The sequence below is a fragment of the Taudactylus pleione genome, unplaced genomic scaffold (assembly GCF_031769625.1).
Source record: "Taudactylus pleione unplaced genomic scaffold, aTauple2 ptg000066l, whole genome shotgun sequence".
NCBI classification, from domain to species: Eukaryota; Metazoa; Chordata; class Amphibia; order Anura; family Myobatrachidae; genus Taudactylus; species Taudactylus pleione.
Window position 1 is genome coordinate 33,968,874 of NW_028284468.1, and position 21,548 is coordinate 33,990,421.

Genomic DNA, 21,548 nt, shown 5'->3' on the forward strand with positions numbered 1-21,548 from the left:
TTTACAGTAAATGGCATGCTTGTAGAGGCAAATATGCCTCTCTCTTCTCATTCTAATTAGCTGAAATGTATCAGTGCATACGATCACTTCCTTTATCATTTCATTGACAGCAGAGGATATTTGCAGTGTTTTCAGATTAGTAACTAACAAGGATGTTCAATTAGATACGAAAAGTCGGAAAATGTTCACCTGTCCGACTTTTCGCATCATTCGCCTGTTTCAGAGGCGAAATCATTCCATGTGCGTCCTCGCTATTCGCCTAGTTCAATTGCAAAACAGTCGAAAACGGAATTAGGCGAATGCGGAACAGGCGAAAAGTATAAGAATTGGGGAAATCAGTCTGTACCCCAGAAAAAGATGCACTAACATAGGAAATCAATATAGATGTGTACTAATAGCCCTAATAAAGCTATTTTGTGTACTTAAGTTGTGTAAATTGCTTGCTATTAGCGTCTTTGTAAAAGTGGTGAAGAATAGCATTAAGCAGTATTTTTTGGTGAAAATAAGTAGTCCTGTCAAATTTGGGGTACTTGAAAATGGATGCTAGCATCTTTTTATGCTAGCAACTTTTAAAAAACGTGAAAAATCCACCTACTGCATGCACCTGCAATCCCAAAAACATCTGACCCATCCTTGCAGCCCCCCAAGAAGCCTATTTTGCTAGTTTTTATGCTTGTCCTCCCCACTTTTAAAATTTTTACCCCAAAAATGACATGACTTTTTTGGGGTGTTCTCAGGTTTTTGTTTTTTTTGCAGATTTGTCTTTTGGGGGGCTGTCCCAAGGGTTCTGAGTCGTTTCCCCATGTTTGCACCCCAAAATAAAGATTTTGCACTTCTTTTCACCTGCTATTCATTGGAGAATCTTCTTTGGAGAATTCAATGCATCGGGTTTCCGCTTAGGCGAAATTGTCCTGGAATTGAGTTTGGCGAAATTTTTTTAGGCGAAATTTCCTCAAAAAAATAGGCGAAAAAAGCTTTTCACCTCTAATTGAATATGGCCCATAGTATCCTTTTGAATTTCATGCAGAAATAGCCTTTAATGTTATATTTTGCTGTACTTCAGGCTCTTCTCCAGTGCTTTTTAGTCCATATACAAATGTGTCCTTACACATCTTTGCTGTAGACGCGCAAAAAAGCCCCTTGCAGCGCGCCAAGTCCTGTGTGACTCTGCTAGCGCTGGGTGTATTTTTAGCGTCTTTTTTTTGCAGAAAATGCATTTAAGTTGCCATATAATGTGACTAGGACACACCAGCAGACTCTGCTGATTAATTTGATATGTGACACTTGCATATTTGTGTGCGACTGAGTCTCTGAATCTGTATATGAAATGCTACAATGTAGCGAAAGCAGCTTTTTTAATTCCAAGTTCCGTTGTGCTTCATATACAAACTCAGGTGCCCACAGATATACAAATGCCACATATCACATTAATCAGCACAGTCTGCTCTTGCGTCATAGTTAAGTCACATTATGACTTTAGATGCATTTTCAGCAAAAAAAAGATGCCCAACGCTAGCAGAGTAGCACGGGCCCTGGCGGCCCACTCACGCCAGGCAAGTCGCACTGCGTGGTGTATTGTGGCTAGGTGTATGACACATCTGTAGTTTAAATTGTTTTGTATAATTTCTTAAAAGGGTCTGCATGCATCCTTGCCAGAAGGGGGCTGGTTTATGACTATCCCGCCACAATAATCTTGAATAAATAATAAATAGATCAATGTAAAGCAATGTTCACCCTACATATGTAACATACTATATGCAGATGTTTATGGGTCACTTTTGGGACTCTAGAGTAATAGCAGTGCTGTATTATATAGATAACTTAATCCCATCCCTATGGCTGCAGGGTATCCAGTCAGGAAGCTTGCGGACCTAATCCCAACAGCCGGCTTCCCGACTGCTTAATCCCGGCGAGGGTTAAATGACAGGCATCTAAATCTAGACGCCTGTCATTTTACCGACGCTGGGAGACCAGCGCCCGCTGGGATGCCGGGCGCTGACAGCCACGTTGGGGGGAGGGTTAGGTTTAGGGCTCCCGGGGGAGGACTTGGGCTTAGGCACCCCACCCTGGGAGGTTAGGGTTAGGCTAGAGGGAGGGAGGGTTAGGGTTAGGCACTTAGAGGGGGGATTAGGGTTAGGCACTGGGGGGAAGGTTAGGCACTGTTTGTATAACTAAGGGAGGGTTAGGGTTAAGGGAGGGAAGTAGATTAGTCTTATTAGGGACGATCGGGATTTTCACCCATGTCGGGCAGCCGCTGTCGGGATTCCAACCGCCGGACGCAATCATACCAATTCCTGCTGCAGTGCATATGTGGCAACATATTGTAGAGATATTTTTTTGATAATAGTATTCGCTTTTTTTATTTACATTTTTTTCCACTACTTGGTAATTAAAAAGTGTGTTTTTTTTTTTCAGTACAATTAACTGCATATATAGTGCAAAAATTTCAGCTCAATGTTGAGCTGGACATCACCACAATGTTCGGTTATGCACATTACCATTTATTACTATGGCCAATTTTCCTCCCTTTCCTGCGCAAATCTGTGGTATGCATGTAAAAACGATTTTGATTGCGGAGTTCCTTTGCAAGACCTTTTTGGAGGCACTCTGCACAGATTACGTTGCATTGAATCCCCCCATAGAGTGTAAATATTGCTATGAAGGAGAGAGAATAATTACTTTTTCCATATATTCCAGAACTTGACTTATGATAGTTTCCGAAGCTTTGTTTTTGGAAGCACTACTGATTCATGAGAAGTCATAGTGCTGTGCATTTGGCTTATTGCATAACTCAGTGGTTCCCAAACTGTGCCGCGGCGCTGTCTCCGTGGTGCCATGGCCGGAGGGAAGCTTTTTTGTAATTATCTGCATCGTGTTTGGAGCGGGGGCGGGGCAACGGTTAGGCGCTGTCACACGGGGGCCACAGCTGGAGGGAAGCTGCTGTCATCACTATTGGAGCCGGAGGCGGGACGGGGCAATGCGGGGGGCGGCGGTTAGATGCGGTTGCACAGGAGCAGGCAGTGGGCTGGGCTGCCTGTTCTGACGCTGCAGCTGGAGGAGCTGAGGGAACAGCCGCAGCGCTGGAGCTCTGTAGTAAAGGTAAATAGGGTTAGGGGGGAAGGAAACAGCTATGAGTGGCACTGTCTGTATACTAACTATAGCAGGGCTCGACAAATCCCAGGGGCCAGGTCGCCATGGCTACCAGATTTTGCAGTGAGGGGAGGCAGCAGATCCTCATCAGCTCTGGCAGAGATTTGTGCCTATAGTATTGCAGTGTTCATATCATGCACAGGAGTGCATGTGCTGAGTGTCGCCTTTGGTGACTGCTGTGCCTGTGTCCGTCCCAGCCTGCGCTGATGACTAATCTCCATCCTGGCCTGCTCTGACTCATGCTGTCTGTCCCAGTCTACGCTGATCCTCCTGTACGTCCCGGCTGTCTACTGTCTTCTATCTCCAGCTGCATAGAACTCCCCGGTAATAGGGTCTATGCGTGGCCAGGGATTGCCGAGCGGCTTCAGAGGGATAGTGGTGTGACCACAAGTGGAGGGGGGTTTTGTTGTACTTTCTGGCACCATTGTTTTATGTGAAATGTGGTCCGTTATTACTGGAGGGTGGGGCAAGGGAGCTGTGCAGAGCAGTGAGGGGGCCTCCATGTTACTGTATCCATTCAACTGACCATTTTGTGGACTAGTATAGTGTGTATAACAGTTGCATAACACACAGAGCTGTGCTCTTTATTCACTCCTGTAATTTTTTGGGGGGGCCGGTGGTCTGGATTCTACAATTTCATCCTGGCTCCTAGAATTTTGAAAAATTTGTCAAGCCCTGAACTATAGGGAGGGGGGGTGGGACGGGACACAGCTATGAGTGGCACTAGCACAGTCTGTATACTAACTATAGGGAGTGGGGTGGGGGGAACAGCTATGAGTGGCACTGTTTGTATAACTATAGGGAGGGGGGTGGGGGGGGAACAGCTATGAGTGGTACTGTCTGTATACTAACTGTAGGGAGTGGGGTGGGGGGAACAGCTATGAGTGGCACTAGCACAGTCTGTATACTAACTATAGGGAGGGGGGTGGGGGGAACAGCTATGAGTGGCACTGTCTGTATACTAACTGTAGGGAGTGGGGTGGGGGGAACAGCTATGAGTGGCACTGTTTGTATAACTATAGGGAGGGGCGGTGGGGCGGTAAACAGCTATGAGTGGCACTAGCACATTCTGTATATTAACTATAGGGAAAGGGGTGGGGGAACAGCTATGAGTGGCACTGGCTCTGTATACTAACTATAGGGAGTGGGGTGGGGGGAACAGCTGTATACTAACTATAGGGAGTGGGGTGGCACTGGCACAGTCTGTGTACTAACTATAGGGAGTGGGGTGGGGGGGGAACAGCTATGAGTGGCACAGTCTGTATACTAACTATAGGGAGTGGGGTGGGGGGGAACAGCTATGAGTGGCACTGTTTGTATAACTATTGGGAGGGGGGTGGGAGGAAACAGCTGTATACTAACTATAGGGAGGGGATGGTGGGGAAACGGATAGCTAAGAGAGGCACTGCTACTGTCTGCAACTACTTGGGTCAAAAAGGTACCGCTCGGTAATTAATTTGGCTTCAGGGTGCCTTGAAAAAAATGAAGGAGACCCTAAGGTGCCTTGAACTGAAAATATTTGGGAACCACTGGCATAATTTATTTATTTTTGCAAGTATTACACAATATTGTCTGCTTTATGGTGCATACACAATGTCAGATTTCCCTGGTCGATTTGAACGATAACGATATCAATATATCGTTTTCGTTCAAATAGACCAGTTTCTAGCCCCTTCAAACGACCAAACGATGGTTGATGCGCGGGCACGGATGGTCGATATCGACCATCGTCCGTGCATGCAGGCCAATCTGGTCGATACCGACCAGGTTAGCCTGGTTACTATTGATCGAGGGTCGTTGTAGTAGTTGAGGGGTTGGTTCATGTGCTGGATGTTCGATAACTATCATCCAGCACATGTAGGACGATCAGACAACGATATCTGATCGTTGTCTGATCTGACCGTGAGTATGCCCCATTATACAGATCTGCTAACTGCTTTACAGATCTCATGATGTTTTTTTTGCTTGTTATCAGCCAGCTAACAGCTGTGACTTCATGAAGCATAACAGATATCAGCAGAGCCGTAACTAGACTTTTTGGTGCCCTTTGCCGGAGAGAGCATTGGTGCCCCCCCCAATTTTTAAATAGGTACATAAGATAGTGCACCTGAAAAAGGGCCATGGTCTCATGGGGAAGGGCCAGGGGCGAGATGGGGGAGGCCAGGAGATGCTGGGGATAAAAGAAGAGGAAGCTACAAGTGAGAATGATAATAAAAAGGAAAATTGACAAGCCCAAACAGCGCCCCCTGACCTGCAGTGCCCTGTGCCATGGCACCAGGCCCGCTAAGAGCCGCAGCGGGCCCAGGTAACGTGGCGTGGCCTAGTCGCGGGAGGCGTGACCACGCCCCCTTCGGGGAAAAAATTTTCAGCGGCGCTGGCGAGGGGGGGCGCTCTGAGCCCCCTCAGCCCGCCGCAGTGTCATCGCTCCACCCCACAGGCATAGGAGACTGCTGTCGCTGCTGTTTGGCGCCCCTGCATGGCACTGGCCGCACTACCCTAGTTACAGCCCTGGATATTAGTTCTGGAATAGTGTCTACATGTAGGAATTTTAAATACAATTGTTTCCTCACTCGTCTTTGCAGCAGTCGCACCAAACAACCCCTCTCTGTGCGCCTGGTCCCATGAGACTCTGATGACATCGGGCATCTTTTTTCCTGAAAGTGCTGGAAGTCTAAGTTGCAATGTGATGCAATTAGACGCAACAGTTGACTGTACTGATTAATTTGATATGCGACACTTATATATTTGTGTGCGACTGACTCCCTGAATCAGCATGCGAAGTGTGTCCTAGTTACATCGCATTGCGATTTGTCTGCAAAAAAAAGACGCCCCGATGTTAGCAGAGTTGCACAGGCCAGGCATGTCACACTGTGTGGCGTATTGAGGCTAGATGAGCAAGAACACATCTCTAGCTCATCTGTATACTCGTTCCCAGGTCATATGTTAAAGCAAACGTTGTTATAGTGTACCTGTCAAATGAGCCAGTGCATGATCCAACCATACTACACTCGGTGTGTACTGATACACTGCAACAATAGCTGCTGTTTTTATTGTTATTCTTCATATAGCACCACCATATTAAGCAGAGCATATTCATTCACATCCGTTCCTGCTAATACACACTTACTAGGGTCCATTTGATAAGAAGTCCAAACACTTACCAGCAAGCTTGTAGTTTGTGATAGAAACATTTAATTATTGCTTACCACATGCCCATCCCTTTTTTATCATCTTATATAACGCTTGGTATTTCTACAATGACAGTACTTTGTTCCTTCTGGATGTATTATTTACAGACACTGCATCAGAAATGGAATATTTTATTTGCATATTATTTTCCTATGGAGAAAAGGCCCCTGTAAATTAGTAACAGATTGGCCAGTTCCCCGATCCCCAAACCCTGGTCTCGGGGCATTGGTGTAATCCAACATGTCAGATTTCCCCGATTTGCTGATCCTGACCAATATACGATTGTGATAATCAAACTGGGGATTTTTAACATGAAGAATTTCACAGATTCCACAACATATCGGTGAACATCGATGGGCGCCAATCAATGTTTCGATCGGATCGGGGAAATGGCCGCCTGATGTATGGGGCACTTTACCTAAAACACTCTCTAACCTTTTGTCATAGCTTTGCCATGTAAACAGTATAACCTAATGGAAACAGAGTGATTGTGGTTTTCAGAATTATTACTAGGGAACCCCCACTGTTTTTGGCATCTTAATTCTTTTCCCCCATGCTGATTGTGGGAGTATATGTGGATGTCAGTTAAAATATTCAGTAGTTCCTGTTGGTGAATGATCATGACATAATGAGAATGTACTGTTGTTGTCATTCTTAAGTGCCAGTGCGGTACACACATTGGAGATGACACTATTGTTACTGCTACTTATTTTAAGTAGCAGCCTCCATTGTGCTTTTCCTGTTATTAATGATTTCATCACGTGGATAGCGGGAGTTATTCTCTTTCAGAAGAACCTATTGTTATATTTGTCAAACAGCTATTGATCTGGGAGTGAATGATTCTTGCACATGGTAAAGATTCTTCCGAGAAGAACACTCCATGCGATCTATAAGAACGGCCATATGGGACCCTGCGGAAGAGTTGTAATTGCAGGGTTCATTGAAAGGTATCTCATCTTCTGCAGTGCCTAATAAATGTGTGCTTATATTTAGCAAGTGCTTCAAGCATTTACTTGTGTATGAACTTCTGCACACTACACTCTTGGTGTAGTCCTATCCGCAATACTACCAAAAATGAGACAACCACTGGTCGTGATCATAATAAAATGATATAGCCCAATAATTCTTGTCTTATGTATCCTGCAAAAGTACACATCTTACATTCAGCTAGAAATACATTGTGACTAGCCGTGTTACTTCTGGACAGAAAGCTCAACACTGCATAAAAAGGCTAGAGTACATTACTAAGAAACAGCTGTATAAAAACTTCTAATAAAATAATTAGATAATAATTATAACAAATAATTAGATGACTTCACAGAATAATGTAGACCACAAGTGAAGGAAAAGGATTTTAAACAATTAGTGGTTTATTTATGAAGTGCTGGGCTGCAAAATCCAACGCTTATGATCATGTTTATGCCTGATATTTAAAAGGACAATAATTTTACTAGCCATGTCTTGCTCGTAAAAGCATTGCTCTTTTAAATATCGTGCACAAATAAGATCCAAAGCATCTGGTTGCTTTCATAAATACACTCTTTACTATCAGTGAAACATAAGAATATGATATTTGGTTAACGCATTCTAAACAGTAGTGCTGAAAATCCGCATCAGACAAATCACACAGGAACAGCAATGAAGAAGTAGCCCTTAGCGCGCCTCTGTGAGTAGCACTAATGTCCACGTTGATTAGTTATGGAGTGTCCAGAGCAGCCTGGGAGCTGTTTAGCTTAAAGGGCCTTATACTGAGTTGAAAAAGCGACGTGAATCATCAGAGTTCGAACATGATAATGGGTGCCCAACAACTGGGGCATTCCATTTTTGAAATTGTACTAACACTAAAAATTCCTCGATCTACAGCAAGGGTTCCCAGCCACGGCCCTCAAGGCACACTAGCAGTCCAGGTTTTAAGGATAGCTGTACTGAACACAGGTGTCTTAAGTAGTTATTTTGATTTAACCATCTGTTCTCAAGCATGGATATCAATAAACCTTTACTGTTAGTGTGCCTTGAGGACAGAGGTTGGGAAACACTGCTCTACAGTGTCACGTGTGTACTGGGACAACCTCATGGAAGGCAATACCACTGACCGTGGACAGCGCAGTGGCCGACCCACCAGAGTTAACACTACGGCACCAGACACAGCGCCTCACCTGGACTCATGACGTTGCTAATTGGACCCTGGAGAAGTGACAACATGTGGCGTGGTCTGATGAGTCACAGTTCCAGTTGGTCAGGGCTGATGGAATCCTACACGATACCAGGCATCTATCCCACGACTTTTTATCAGTGTATATATCAGCGCTGTCAAGAGGATAAATCTGTCTTCTAATGAAATTCCAAATGCGGCAGAATAAAATACTTAAACTGTATGATCTATATGTACAGTAATTGTATGTCTGTATATATATATATATATATATATATACACACATACAAATTCAGTAAGTTTCAATCTCTACTGTAAATCTTAAAATATTACTGCTGTAAAAAATGATTGCTGCAGTAGATAATAAAATAGTTTCCCTCCCAGAGGTTTTCGCCAGAAACATAACACAGATGCTTTGTGAGGAGATACTGCCAGTTCCTAGGAACTGCTGTTCTGTTGGTCTGTAATCAGCATGCAATTCCTTTGAATAGTAGAAGGAACACTGTGCTTGCAGCAGATCCTCTTATAACAGCCTATTACTGCAGCTATTTCAGCTTAATGAAGACTCCTCAATTTTTTCTCATTTTCAAGTGACTTAATTCATTAGTAATGAATCTTCAGTTTGTTTTCAAAGCATGACATTATTTTCAGTGTTTATAGATCCGTTCCAGCGAAGTGTAGTTAGAGGAAGTGTTTTTTATACTACTTACAGTGAAACTAATACAAGTGTGGAGCTCAATAATGGTAGACAATATAATAGCTCAATTGTATTTTACACTCTCAATTAAATTAGAAATAAACCCTTAGTTTAGAAAAGTTATTACTTTACTAGTAGGCTGGTAATAAAAATAATTTTCCCTTACATCTGGCAGCTGTCCCACCTTTTACTTCCCTTTCTCTTAGTGGTCAATTCAGTTAGTCATGAGATGGACCGTCCTGCGAGTACATGTAACCTCATACACTATTGCTGTAGTTGCGCCGAACAACCCCTCTCGGCACACCTGGTCCTGTCTGTCACGGCTTGCGCAGAATGTCTTTGTCACATCTTCTTTGCCTGAAAATGTGTCTTAATCACAAATGGATGTGACGAACTGTTTCACAAGACTGCACTGATTAATTTGATATGTGACGCTTGTATATCTGTGTGCGAATGAGGATGAATCTGTATACGAACTTGCAGCTTTTTCCATGCCAAGGTCCATTCTGCTTCGTATACAGATTCAGTCACACACTGATATACAAGTGTTGCATACTGTATCAACTTAATCAGTGCAGTCTCATAATGTTGTTTGTAGCATCCGTTTACGGGTAAGATGCATTTTTGGGTGAGAAAGGCACTCGGAACGGCTCACTCGTGCCAGCCGCCGCAAGGCTAGGTGTATGAGGATACATGTGTAGGTGTGACTATCTGCTGTACTTACGGTAGATCCAGACTTGCACATTTTTGTTTGCAGATCAAGGCGAGATCAGGCCGCGAGTGGGGAGAGTTGAGGTGCCATTGCCGGCATTTCCATGCCATTGCAACGGCAGTTTGTCGCCCCTATGGCTAGTTGAATTGCCCGTTTTCATCATTGTGCTGGTTCGCTGTGCACATCTCCATTACATATGGTGCATGATGTAGGGTGCCCGTTGCCAGAGTTTAAACGCTATCCCCGGTACTGGATTAAGGCCTTGGTGGCCGGGGACACTTGACACTGAGGGGCCCAAAATAGCATCCTATGGGACATGGGGATCCACTACTTGTACGCAAGTCTTTGGTGTGCACATGAAAAGGGGGTATGGCCCCACATCACTCCCCCATATCATGTCACACTGCGTGAGGGGGGTTGTAAATCTATTCCCCAGTCTCACATAACAAGTGAGAGATTTCCCCCCCTACCTTAACCACCCAAAGTGCAGGACTGTTCTGGGTCATGCATACATACAAAGTCACACACACATACATTCATACTGTCATACACATGTATACAGTCATATACAATGCATAGTTACACACATGCACATACAGTCAGGAATACATACATATAGGTGCACACATACATATACAGTCATACACAGTCACAAACTTATGCACACATACATACATAGTCACAAACTTACACATACATACAGTCACACACTTATACACTTACTGTCACACACTAATACACACATACTTTATATTCAGTCACATACTTATCCACACACAGTCACACAATAATATACATACATAGTCACACACTAATACATACAGTCGCGCACTTATATACACACACAGTCGCACACTAATAAACACATACATATATACAGTCACGTACTAATACACACACATATAGTCCTGCACTAATACACATATACATACAGCCACTCACTAATACATACAGATACAGTCACACACTAATACTCTCACGCATACATAGTCACACACGTATACACATACATACAGTCACACTTATACTCACACATACTGTCACAAACTAATACACATACTGCATTTAGTTACAAACTTATCCACATATATACAGTCACACACTTATCCACACGCATACAGTCACTAATATACAGATGTGTCCATATAAATCTGTGCTCCTTGTGCTACAAGTTGTGTTACACATAACAGTGAGCGTCGTGCGACTCAGTAGCATCAAGCAAATTTTCCCTTAAAATGTTTTTTGATTCGCACAGCGATGTGCATAGGATGCACAAGCAGCTTCTGCTGATTAAAATGATATGCGGCATGTACGAATGTGGTTATATCTGCATGCTAAATGCTACGTTATTGTCATTGGCTGTGACACTGTAATGTAGCATTTCGCATGCAGATACAGCCACAGTCACACACAGAATATAGGCATGCCGCTATGCGAATAAGACACATTTTAAGGGAAAAAGTACCACAGAAAAACGCTCTGTGCTCCTGAGTCGCACCACGGCTGATGCAACTAGAAGAGAATGGCTGTTTAACGCACGAGGAGCCTAGATGTCTGTGGACACATCAGTACATATATAGTCATACACTTATAACACACACAAGCAGTCATTCACTAATACACACACATGCAGTCACTCACTAATACATGTGCAGTCATACACTTACAGTATACACACGCATACATAGTCACACCTTAATACACATGCATACAGTCACACACATATAATAAATATAGACAGACATACATAGTCAGTCACACACTTATACATATAGTCACACAATATAGTGCCCTTGCCCACAGTGGCGTAGCGAGGGCAGAGCCAGTGGTGCTTGATCTCCAAGTGCTTGCTTCGGTCAGGGCCATTGTCCAGTAGCAGATCATCTTGTAATGCTGCTCCGGACATGGGGGTGAGCAGCCCAGTGAGCTACTGCTGTGGCCACATACATAGTCATACTCAGCCAGAGGCACCATTCACAGCTATTCCTTGCACTCTTGGAGGCGGACCCTACTGGTCCTACCTTGCGGAGGCGTCTCCTTTTCTAACCGCCGCCGGTCTTCATGCATCCTGCTGTCAGGCATTCGCTCCACCCCAGCAAGACCCTCCAGCCAGCAATGAGGAGAGAGAGGAACACAGAGGAAAGGGAGAGTAAAGTGACCAGTTTGTAGGCAGCAAAAGGTAAGCAGCGGCGGCAACTTTGTATAGGGGCAGCTCTCCACTCTCTTCTTCTTGCAAGTCTGCAAGCAATATATATAATCTGATACTGCCCGTAATGGGGGGGGGTCATTTGACTAAAACCACAAACTTTATTGTTCATTTTATTAAAATACATCTGCTTTTAATGTATTTACAATGATATTTATCAGCACACTGTGTGAGGTAAAGTGCAGGGCACACTGTGGGGTACATGTATCCTATATTTGCCGCTTGTCCATAGATTTCTATGGGGGATACGATGCCGCCAGATTTACCAATATCCGAAATACGATTCATTCCTGATATTGGCCCCCTATGGGCTCCTTTCGGAGCCCCTCTCCTTGCATGTGCTGGATAATACATTCCGGCGCTATGATCGCATCTTGCAATGTGATCATATGGCGGTACTGGCATGCCCAGATTGCATTGCAAGTGCGATCATTAATAAATGGGGGACACAGTGAGGTAAAGAGGATTTGTGTAATGTAAAATGGATTTAAGCTAGTTCATCTGGGCTGTGTCCATTATCTAAAGAAGCTTTCATGTTATACATGCCTGAGAGAAAGTGCTGAAGCATATTGGGACTAAAATCCCTGTAACAAATACTTAAGCATCTTAAACCATACCTGATAATGCCACACAAAGTGTTTTGACTCATCTGATTCCTCAACTTCATCAAAAATAAGCCCCCAAAAAACAGCAACCATAATAAGCCCAAAACAAGCAACCATAAAATAAAACAAGCCCAATTCCTATATAAGAAGAATTGGCAACTGTGTGGATAATCCTCATTCTACTGGGTATACGGTCTGTAACAGCTCCACCCCTTGTTTTTACCATGTTGCTCTGGCACTGACTGTCCTGTTCCTTGTAGCTCTGCCTCCTTCTACGACTCCACCTTCCTTTCAGTCTCCTCATCTACAGCTCGCCTCGCAGTGCACTCCTACTGCGCACAGCAACGGTAATCAAGTGTGGAGCAGAGGGAGGGGACCTTAATCCAACCGCTGTCCCAACAGCACGTCCTCTCTACACTGCATGATACTGAATCAACCCCCTAGTTTTATTACAATATTAATTGCCTGTTAAATGCTGTCTGCAGTGTACTTGATTCTGCATTCTGAATTGCCAGAAGGAACACAGTTATCTGAGACAAATGGCACGCTATAGCACTTGTCACGCAGCTCAAATTGGGTTTGTTTCAAATAAACATGCTCCATGTATAACTGCACACCAGCATGCTGGTTAGCAGCTTGTACAAGCCACAAATGAAGTGGTTTATTTCTTCTAGAGGAAGCATTGCTCATATAGCACTCAGGCACTGCCTGCTGAGCAAACTGCAAGCTTCAATTGGTGGTTTACGCTAAACCTTTTAATTAACATTATTGATTTCTGCAACATTCCAAAGCAATTAGATGGCTTGTGAAACTAATTGTACTCCTAGAATATATCAGGCACAGCTCTGGGCATATGTACTTGGATAGATGTGATTCCATGTTACTAATCACTTATTATCTGAGCTCAGGTGTCCTGAGATAAACAAGAAATAGACCCAAATTCATGTCCTGTTTATTTTTCTACTTTGCTTTGTGGAGCTTTAGGGTTTATTTTTAGTTATCCTTTTTTCGATTTCAAGAGCAAAATAATTGATGGGGAGAGGAAGAGGTGAGTCAGCTGTCCCCTTTGTAATTCACTGAATTACAAGCGAGGCTCCTTTGTTTGAATGTTACATTGCATATGGTGCCAGGATAATGACAGTTACTTATTTAGAAAACTTTAATTATATTATAATTTAGTTACATACATAATAGAGAGAACAGTTCCATTAGAATCTGGTTTATAGATTTCACTTTGAGTAGGCCAGCAGTATATCTCACAATTGCTGGATTTGAAACGCATAGCCAAATTAGGCCACAACCTATCCACTCAAGACACACACATAGTAGTAGCAGCAGCAGCAGCATGTGACAGGCCACACCCCTTTTTGGCATATGAAAATCTGGTCTGCAAAATTCAGGGTTGCTGAAATATACTGTATGTGTTCAATCCTACCCATTCTAGTTTGCTAGCAAAATTATTGTGGAATGACATAGTGTTACTGTGTTCATGTATAGTTGCTATGTGCCTGCACTGTTTAGACATTAAAAAATATATATATTTTACAGCATGAGCTATACAGAAAACTAAAGGAAATAATAAACCTCACTTGGGAGTATTTACTAATCTGTGGGCAGACTAAGATTTTGATTGCAAGGTTATACCATTGTAGGGCCACATTAAGTGAGTTTAGTTGCCTAATTTATGTCTTAAAAGTGTTTAATGAGTGGGCATCCGGTGTGCCTTTGTTATGGGGCCCATAAATCTGTGATGTATTTTCCCAATCCCCATTCTGACAGGGAATCGGGAGAAATCCAGCACATTGGAAATCCTCGATGCGCCGATCCTGACCATAAAATGATCGGGTTCAGCGAGTCCAGTATTTTTAACATGCTGCTTTTCCCCAATACATTAATGGATTGCAGATGATCGATAGCCACCAATCATCGGATCGGCAGAACAGGGAATCTGGGCCACAGATGTTTATTACACTGGATAAAGTGTCTTTAGAAATGCACTCTCTTTTGTATAAGGTATACCTGTAAGTCACAAAAGGTATTCCATTAAATGTATAAGCAGAAATGTAAGAGATCACCCATTTCTCAGAGAGAATTCTCACACGTCTACTGTTTCAGAATATCCGCAAGACACCCTAATTTTGGGGATAGCATGATGGGATCTGAGTACATAACCATGCTAAGGTGACACAAAACAGGCCTCGGATTGTCTATTTCCTTCATCAAAAATATTTTACCCCTGTTTTCTTACAGTGATTTGCTGTAAATCATTTTGGCTTAAGTAAATTCAGACAGTAGGATAGATCACAATAGCATAACAATTGTTTTCATGGTTACCCTGGTTAGGCCACACAGATGTGTTCAATCTGAATCATTTTTTATTCCCAGATAACAGTGATTTAATAGCTTGCACAGTAATAACCAAGGAAGGAGACCAGGTGCAGAGATTTTTGGCCGTGGATATCTATCAGATGAGCTTGGTGGAACCGGACAGTAAAAGACTTGGTTGGGGAGTTGTGAAGTTTGCTGGTTTATTACAGGTCAGTAATTGAAATTTTTCTTGATCCTTTACACTTATGTATATATATATATAAATATACATTATCACAGGGACTTACTGGGTCACCATGGATCTGCATTGGAGCTTCAATTGTTCAGTGAGAAATGGATGTTAGGTCAGCCAGTTTGCTTGTTTATTTCACGTTTTTGCTGTTCTCCACGGACATCAACTAAAAACGCTGCTTTGCACAACATGTATTGCCCAGGAGGAGCCTATTTGGCATATGGCAGAAATGTCATGCCCTGTTGGCCAATAATATTTCTTACAGCCAAAGCAATGTCCATTGTAGTCTCAGTCATTTTATTACTTGTTCTACTCCTGTGAGTTGTAATTTTTTTTTTTTTTTTGTAGGAAAATGGATGTTAATCTTAACATTTTCAAATTTATTTTATTGTGCTACATAGTGAAATTGAGCTTCATTAGTACAGTAATTGTCACATCTGGGACAGTTCATCTTTTGTTAGCGACAAACTATTCAAGGGGGGAAAAACATTTAGCTGGTCAGTAACTTAGATTAGTATACTTATATTTTACACCAGAGCAATAACCCGGGTTATTCTCAGATCGACCCGGGTCAGGACGTGGAAATGGCTAAAAAAAAAATAACCCGGGTCAGTTGAACCTGCAATCCTACCTGGGAATCAAACAGGCTTAGACTCTGGCAGGTCCCGGGTAATGAGGCAGTGGAAACTCTTGCAACCCGTGTAACGTGGAAAAGCGGTGAATGGAGCCGATGATATCATCTGCCAGTGCCCCGCAGAGAGACAGCACATGCAGCCATCGCAGCAGCAGACTGAGCACAGAGAGCCCTCACCAACCATCTCTACAGCCACTTGTAGTACAAGAGCCCTGCAGAGAGTACAGACAGTACTCACCAGCCATCTCTGCAGCAGCCACTGGTTACCCACCAGTCTATCCCGCAGCTGGAGCCGCAGACCTGCAGGCTGACTTGCCTGAACCTCAGCTTAATAAATAGGCTCCTGTCTTATTATTTTTACAAGTTTTTCCTGCAGTCTTTAGATGTAAAAGTGGTATAAATAGCAGCCTATTCTAATCAAGGCTTTTGACACCCTCATAAATCTGTTTCGTATGCGAAACAGCCCAGCTTGTATGCTTATGCCTTCCACTGCTGCCCCATTCACTTCTTATAAGCATTCCTGACCAATTAGGAGTGTGTTAGGGGGATAGCATGGGCAGAGAACAGCCCATTATGAAGTTAATGTGCAATGCAATACAGTATGTTTCTTAGCTATGCCACTTTTGGAAGATCTGAGGACAGGGGACTGTCTTTAACTTTAGCCTAAGGCTCTGTAGTCATCAGAGTGGGACAGTTCTCATAGGTTACTGGTCATTATAAGCATGCTTCCTGTGTAGGATATAAGTGCTCCTACTGCTCATTACTACCTATTGCACACATCTATGTACACTGCTACTAGGTAAGTACAATTAATCTTGTAAGGTTGGGACTAGCTTTTACCACTATTTCCATGCCACGTGCGTAAGCTCCGTGTCTGTGTGCACAGCAAAAGAAAAACCCATTTAAATCCAGATACACATCCAGCAAGCACTACAATAGTCATGTCTTACACCCATCATACATTCTTTTTTTATATACAACCACAATATGGAGCAAATACAGTTGTACTACAATTAGGGAATTACCCTGTTTTTTTCTATAGAGATATGGATTATTTTTATAGGAAAGCCATGTTTTCTCTACCTAGGACATGCAAGTGACTGGTGTAGAAGATGACAGCAGAGCATTGAATATAACAATCCACAAACCAGCATCAACTCCCCACTCAAAGCCATTCCCCATCCTTCAAGCTACATTCATCTTCTCAGACCACATCCGCTGTATTATAGCCAAACAAAGACTGGCTAAGGGACGCATTCAGGCACGACGGATGAAAATGCAAAGAATATCTGGTAAGTGCCTTTCATATGGTTCTTGCTGCCTATTTATACAGAGAACACTCAGAAAAGCAAAGATTATGATCTCTTAAACTAGTGAGTTATGTAGAAAGAAACTGTCCTGTTTGCATCAGCGGTAATTATGGTGTAATATATGCTGTGTAATCAGGGGCGGATAGTGCATTGTGGGGCTCCATAGCAAGATTTAAGTAGGGGCCTGGAGATGCCACTTTAGCATCCTAGGTTCCCAAAAGAACAAAGCTGGTGCCTATTCTGAGCATGCCCTGTCCCAAGCTACTTTTGAGAGCAGAATTGGGGCTGCAGAGCAGCAGGTGCCCGGAGGAGTTGAACACGAGGCATCGCCAAGCCCCACTCCTCCGCAACCCATTGCAGCTGCACCAGCATTAATTCTGCCACTATGTATAATAATAATAGAAGTTTTAGGGAAGTCTGAGCAGCATTTAAATCATGAGGAATCTAGACCGTACAGGATATGTGTTCCCTTGTATTACTAATAATATTTTTCCTTTACTCATATGTTTCATATAAATAATTTATTAAAGATATGTAAGTGAAATGATGATCATAGTGTTGATAAAGTGATTTTAAAAGTAGCAAAAAGGTTAGAGGGTGTTATATGACATTGTGGGAGCAAAATTGCAAGATGCATTTAGATTTGCTTAGGTTTAATGACAGAACTTGCTACTTACATATAGGAGGATCCGCCATTTGCATGGAACTATACGGGTATTAAGTCACGTAGAAGAATCGGGACTATATAAAAGCATAAGGCTGCTGGCCTTTAAACTCTGGGTTTCATTCAGACCCGCTCGCGAGTGCAGGACGCTCGCAAGCGGGTCGATGGTACCCAAATGCGCATGCGCATGGCGGAGGGAGCTCCGTCGTGCGCATGCGCGAGACCCGGCGTGCGCTTGGCGCGAGCCAAGCTGTTGCTCCGGGTCTCGCACCAAAGGGGGCGTGCTGTCGATGGTGAGTGACAGCACGCCCCCTTTGTGGGCGTGCCGGGGGCGTTGCTGCCAGACGGAGGCGTTCCCATGGGAACGCCTACCGTCTGGGTCCGGCCCCACTGACATCACTAGTGATGTCAGTGGGAGTGATTTTGGCTCTGATAGAGCCCAAATCACTCCAGGGCTTGCGGTCACAGAGACCCTACCGCAGGGTCTCGTCACAAGCCCGATGGTCGCGATGGTCTTGATGATGGTCACGATGGTCAAGACATCATCATGGACGCTCGCATAAGCTGTGGGTGGTAACCCGCAGCTATGCGAGCGTCCAAAAGGCCGCTCCAAATTTAACTAGGACGGCCCTGATTCAGAGCGAGCGCTCTGGTCAGAGCGTCCGGCTCTGAATCAGGGCCTCTGTCCCTTATCCTTTTACTTTTCAAGATGCTGTGAATGGTGTCTCTACTGTAACTCTGGTAGAACATCACAAGCTGTCAGGGAAAATGCTGACACCCTAAGCCTTAGTGAGCCAGGAACCAATTAATGCCTTTTGCCCCCACCCTACCTTACGATTTCTGGTGTACACAGTACTCTAGTGCTTACTTAACAGACCATATAGAAGATATCTACTGTGAGTTTTATTTTATGGTCCAGTTTCTGTGATCTGGATCCAGGTTTACAAGATTCATTACATGAATTACTCCAGCAGTCCTTAAAATAGAACTTTTTTTTTTTTTGCAAACATGACTATTTAGCTTAGTCCACTTAAAATACATTCTTCTTAATTAAAATTTTCCTAAATTCCTTAACTGGATTCAATGAACAGCTATTTGCCTGAAGCGATAGAGAAAGCAGTTTCAAACCAACTGGCAACTACTGTAGACACTGTGATTAAGGATTCAGGAGCTCATTTATCAAGAAGTTTTATCATACGCACCAAGTTTTAAAACCAGTTGCATATGATAAATTGTGCTCAAGCCAATCAGCTCCCAACTGTCATTTTTCAAACAGATGACAGTTAGGAGCTGATTGGCTGAGCGCCATTATCATACGCAACAAGTTTTAATACTCGTTGCATATGATAAAACTCGTTGATAAATGGGCCTCTATGTAGAGCGCATGTGTAATCTTGTGACATTTGTTTGAGTAGTTTAGCTTTGAATAGCTTGGGATATTCTAGTAAGGGTTATTATAACCTCTTAAAAATTATTTCCTTAATTAGGCCTAATACTTGGTTATGCTAGGTTTATATTTATGCTGTTTTTGATTACTTACTATGTGCAAATGTAGGGAGTTTGGCTGTGTTTGAACATTTCCAAACCTGGTCACTCGCCAGGGACATTTATTTATTATTTATTAACAGTTTCTTATATAGTGCAGCATATTCCGTTGTGCTTTACAATTGTAAGCATTAATAGAACAAAACTGGATAATAACAGACATATAGGTAGGAAGGCCCTGCTCGCAAGCTTACAATCTATATGGAAATAGGCATTGATACACAAGGATAGGTGCTTTATATTGCATTTTGGTCCAGCCAGAATGCACAGTTTCTTGGTTGGCTGCATGATCCAGTCACACAGGAATGTCGACCAAATGTCATGAGGATGTGTGAGATTGTGTGTGGACTGTAAAGGGGATGTAATTAGATATGGAAGCTATGAAGGTTATGTGGGAGGTTCTGGAATCTGATAAGCTTGCCTGAAGAGGTGAGTTTTAAGGCAACACTTGAAGGATTGGAGACTAGAGGAAAGTCTTATTGTGCGAGGGACATCAGACCTATCCATGATACTAGGTTAAGCCTTAGCATTTGAATTGTGGACAAATTGAAGAAGATTCACAGAGGGATTTTTTAACGGATTATAGAAATGTAAATATATGTACATAGTTTAAATCAGCACAGTTGGGAGGCATGGCATTATCTAACTTTGCATGTCTATATATTACCCTTTTACAAGAGAAGAACATTCTAACAAAACATTCCCATTACTACATACATATTTTTGCTCTCTGCGTGTAAAAAAACAAATCTACCCACGTTGTAAGAAGTTATCATTAGAGATTCAATCCGCTGTTTCCTATAGATGGGTTGGGTACGGGATCCCGGCGGCCTGTATGCCGACAGAATTAGGTAACGTAACCCTCCCTCTAACCCTAACCCACCTTTCCTGCAGCTTAACCCTACCCTCCCGCAGCCTATCCCTAGTGCCTAACCCTAATAATCAACATCTGGATGTCAGCGGTTGGGATTATTGAGCCAGGATTCAGACTGCTGTCGAGATACCGGCTCCAGGCTTCCTGACTGTCGGAATGCACTCCAGGATAACGCTTACAATTTAATTCAGTATAAAATAGCCTACCTCCATATTGTTTTCATGTGTATGAAGTTACCTTTAGTTTTTAAAATACACATTTTTTCATGTTTTTTCATGTTTATTCTCACTTGAATTGCAAAAAATCTCTGTGCCATGGCAACCATCAATTCACTGTAATGATGACTTGCCAGTGGCAGAAGACAATCAATTTGCCATCCTATGTACCCTGGTTCGTGCCTCAGCATTTGATGTTTTATACCATGGAAGATTAATAGTATAATTAAGAGTGTTGTAATGTACAGTAAATGAAAAAATGGTCCAGTGGTTTAAATCCATTTGGACTGACTGGTCGCAGTCAGTCCACCCTGTATACCGCATGGTGTTACTGCATGACATCTACATTGTTGTGTTATGCATTTATATTACCACTGAGTGAGGTTGCATAGTTTTAGACTAGCTCTGTTTTGCTGATGCCCACAAAATTATTTTCCAAGCTGAGCTGAAAAGTGATCACTGACTGGGAATAGCCCCCATCTAACAACAATAATTGCTGCTTGCTGAGAAGACTATTCAAAAAGGTGTCTTAGCAAGAGAACAAGAAAAGACAGTAAATCTTTTTGGGGGGCACTCTATATCTTATATCTGAGATATTTAATAATAATATCAATCTTAAATACATTTAAAAATGACACTGGTGTCACAGCAAAGTAGTAGGATCTCCTATCCACTCAGGGTATAGGCAGAGGAACCACAAAAAGCAAAGGAAATCTAATATCTCTTAAAAACATAGGATCTCAACATATTCTGAGTCTGCATATACACCACAGGTACTATTAACACTCCTATAGGATGTCATATATGGTTACATTTCTTGAGTAGCATAGTGTAACAGGGAACACTGATAAATCCCCACTATAAATACAAATGATGATACCGTTAATAGAACACAAATACTATCCAAAGACTTCAAATCAGAATTACACAAATCGAATTTCCTCCTTTTTGTTATATATCTGAGCAATATAATGGGGAACTCCTATCTGCGGTCATAAGTAGTAAGACGCATTTTATTCATATATACAGATGTGT

The 21,548-nt window shown here is 42.7% G+C and overlaps 1 protein-coding gene across 6 annotated transcripts in view; it reads left to right on the top strand.

Annotated features, from left to right (window-relative positions):
* CLEC16A (C-type lectin domain containing 16A) overlaps positions 1 to 21,548 on the top strand; it is a 437,038-nt gene that overhangs the window by 278,350 nt on the left and 137,140 nt on the right. For all 6 annotated transcript variants that reach the window (XM_088466918.1, XM_088466921.1, XM_088466922.1 and 3 more), the window contains exons 19-20: positions 15,097 to 15,248; positions 16,993 to 17,197. In XM_088466918.1, coding sequence (XP_088323044.1) covers positions 15,097 to 15,248; positions 16,993 to 17,197 — 357 coding nt within the window. The remainder of the gene's footprint in view (positions 1 to 15,096; positions 15,249 to 16,992; positions 17,198 to 21,548) is intronic.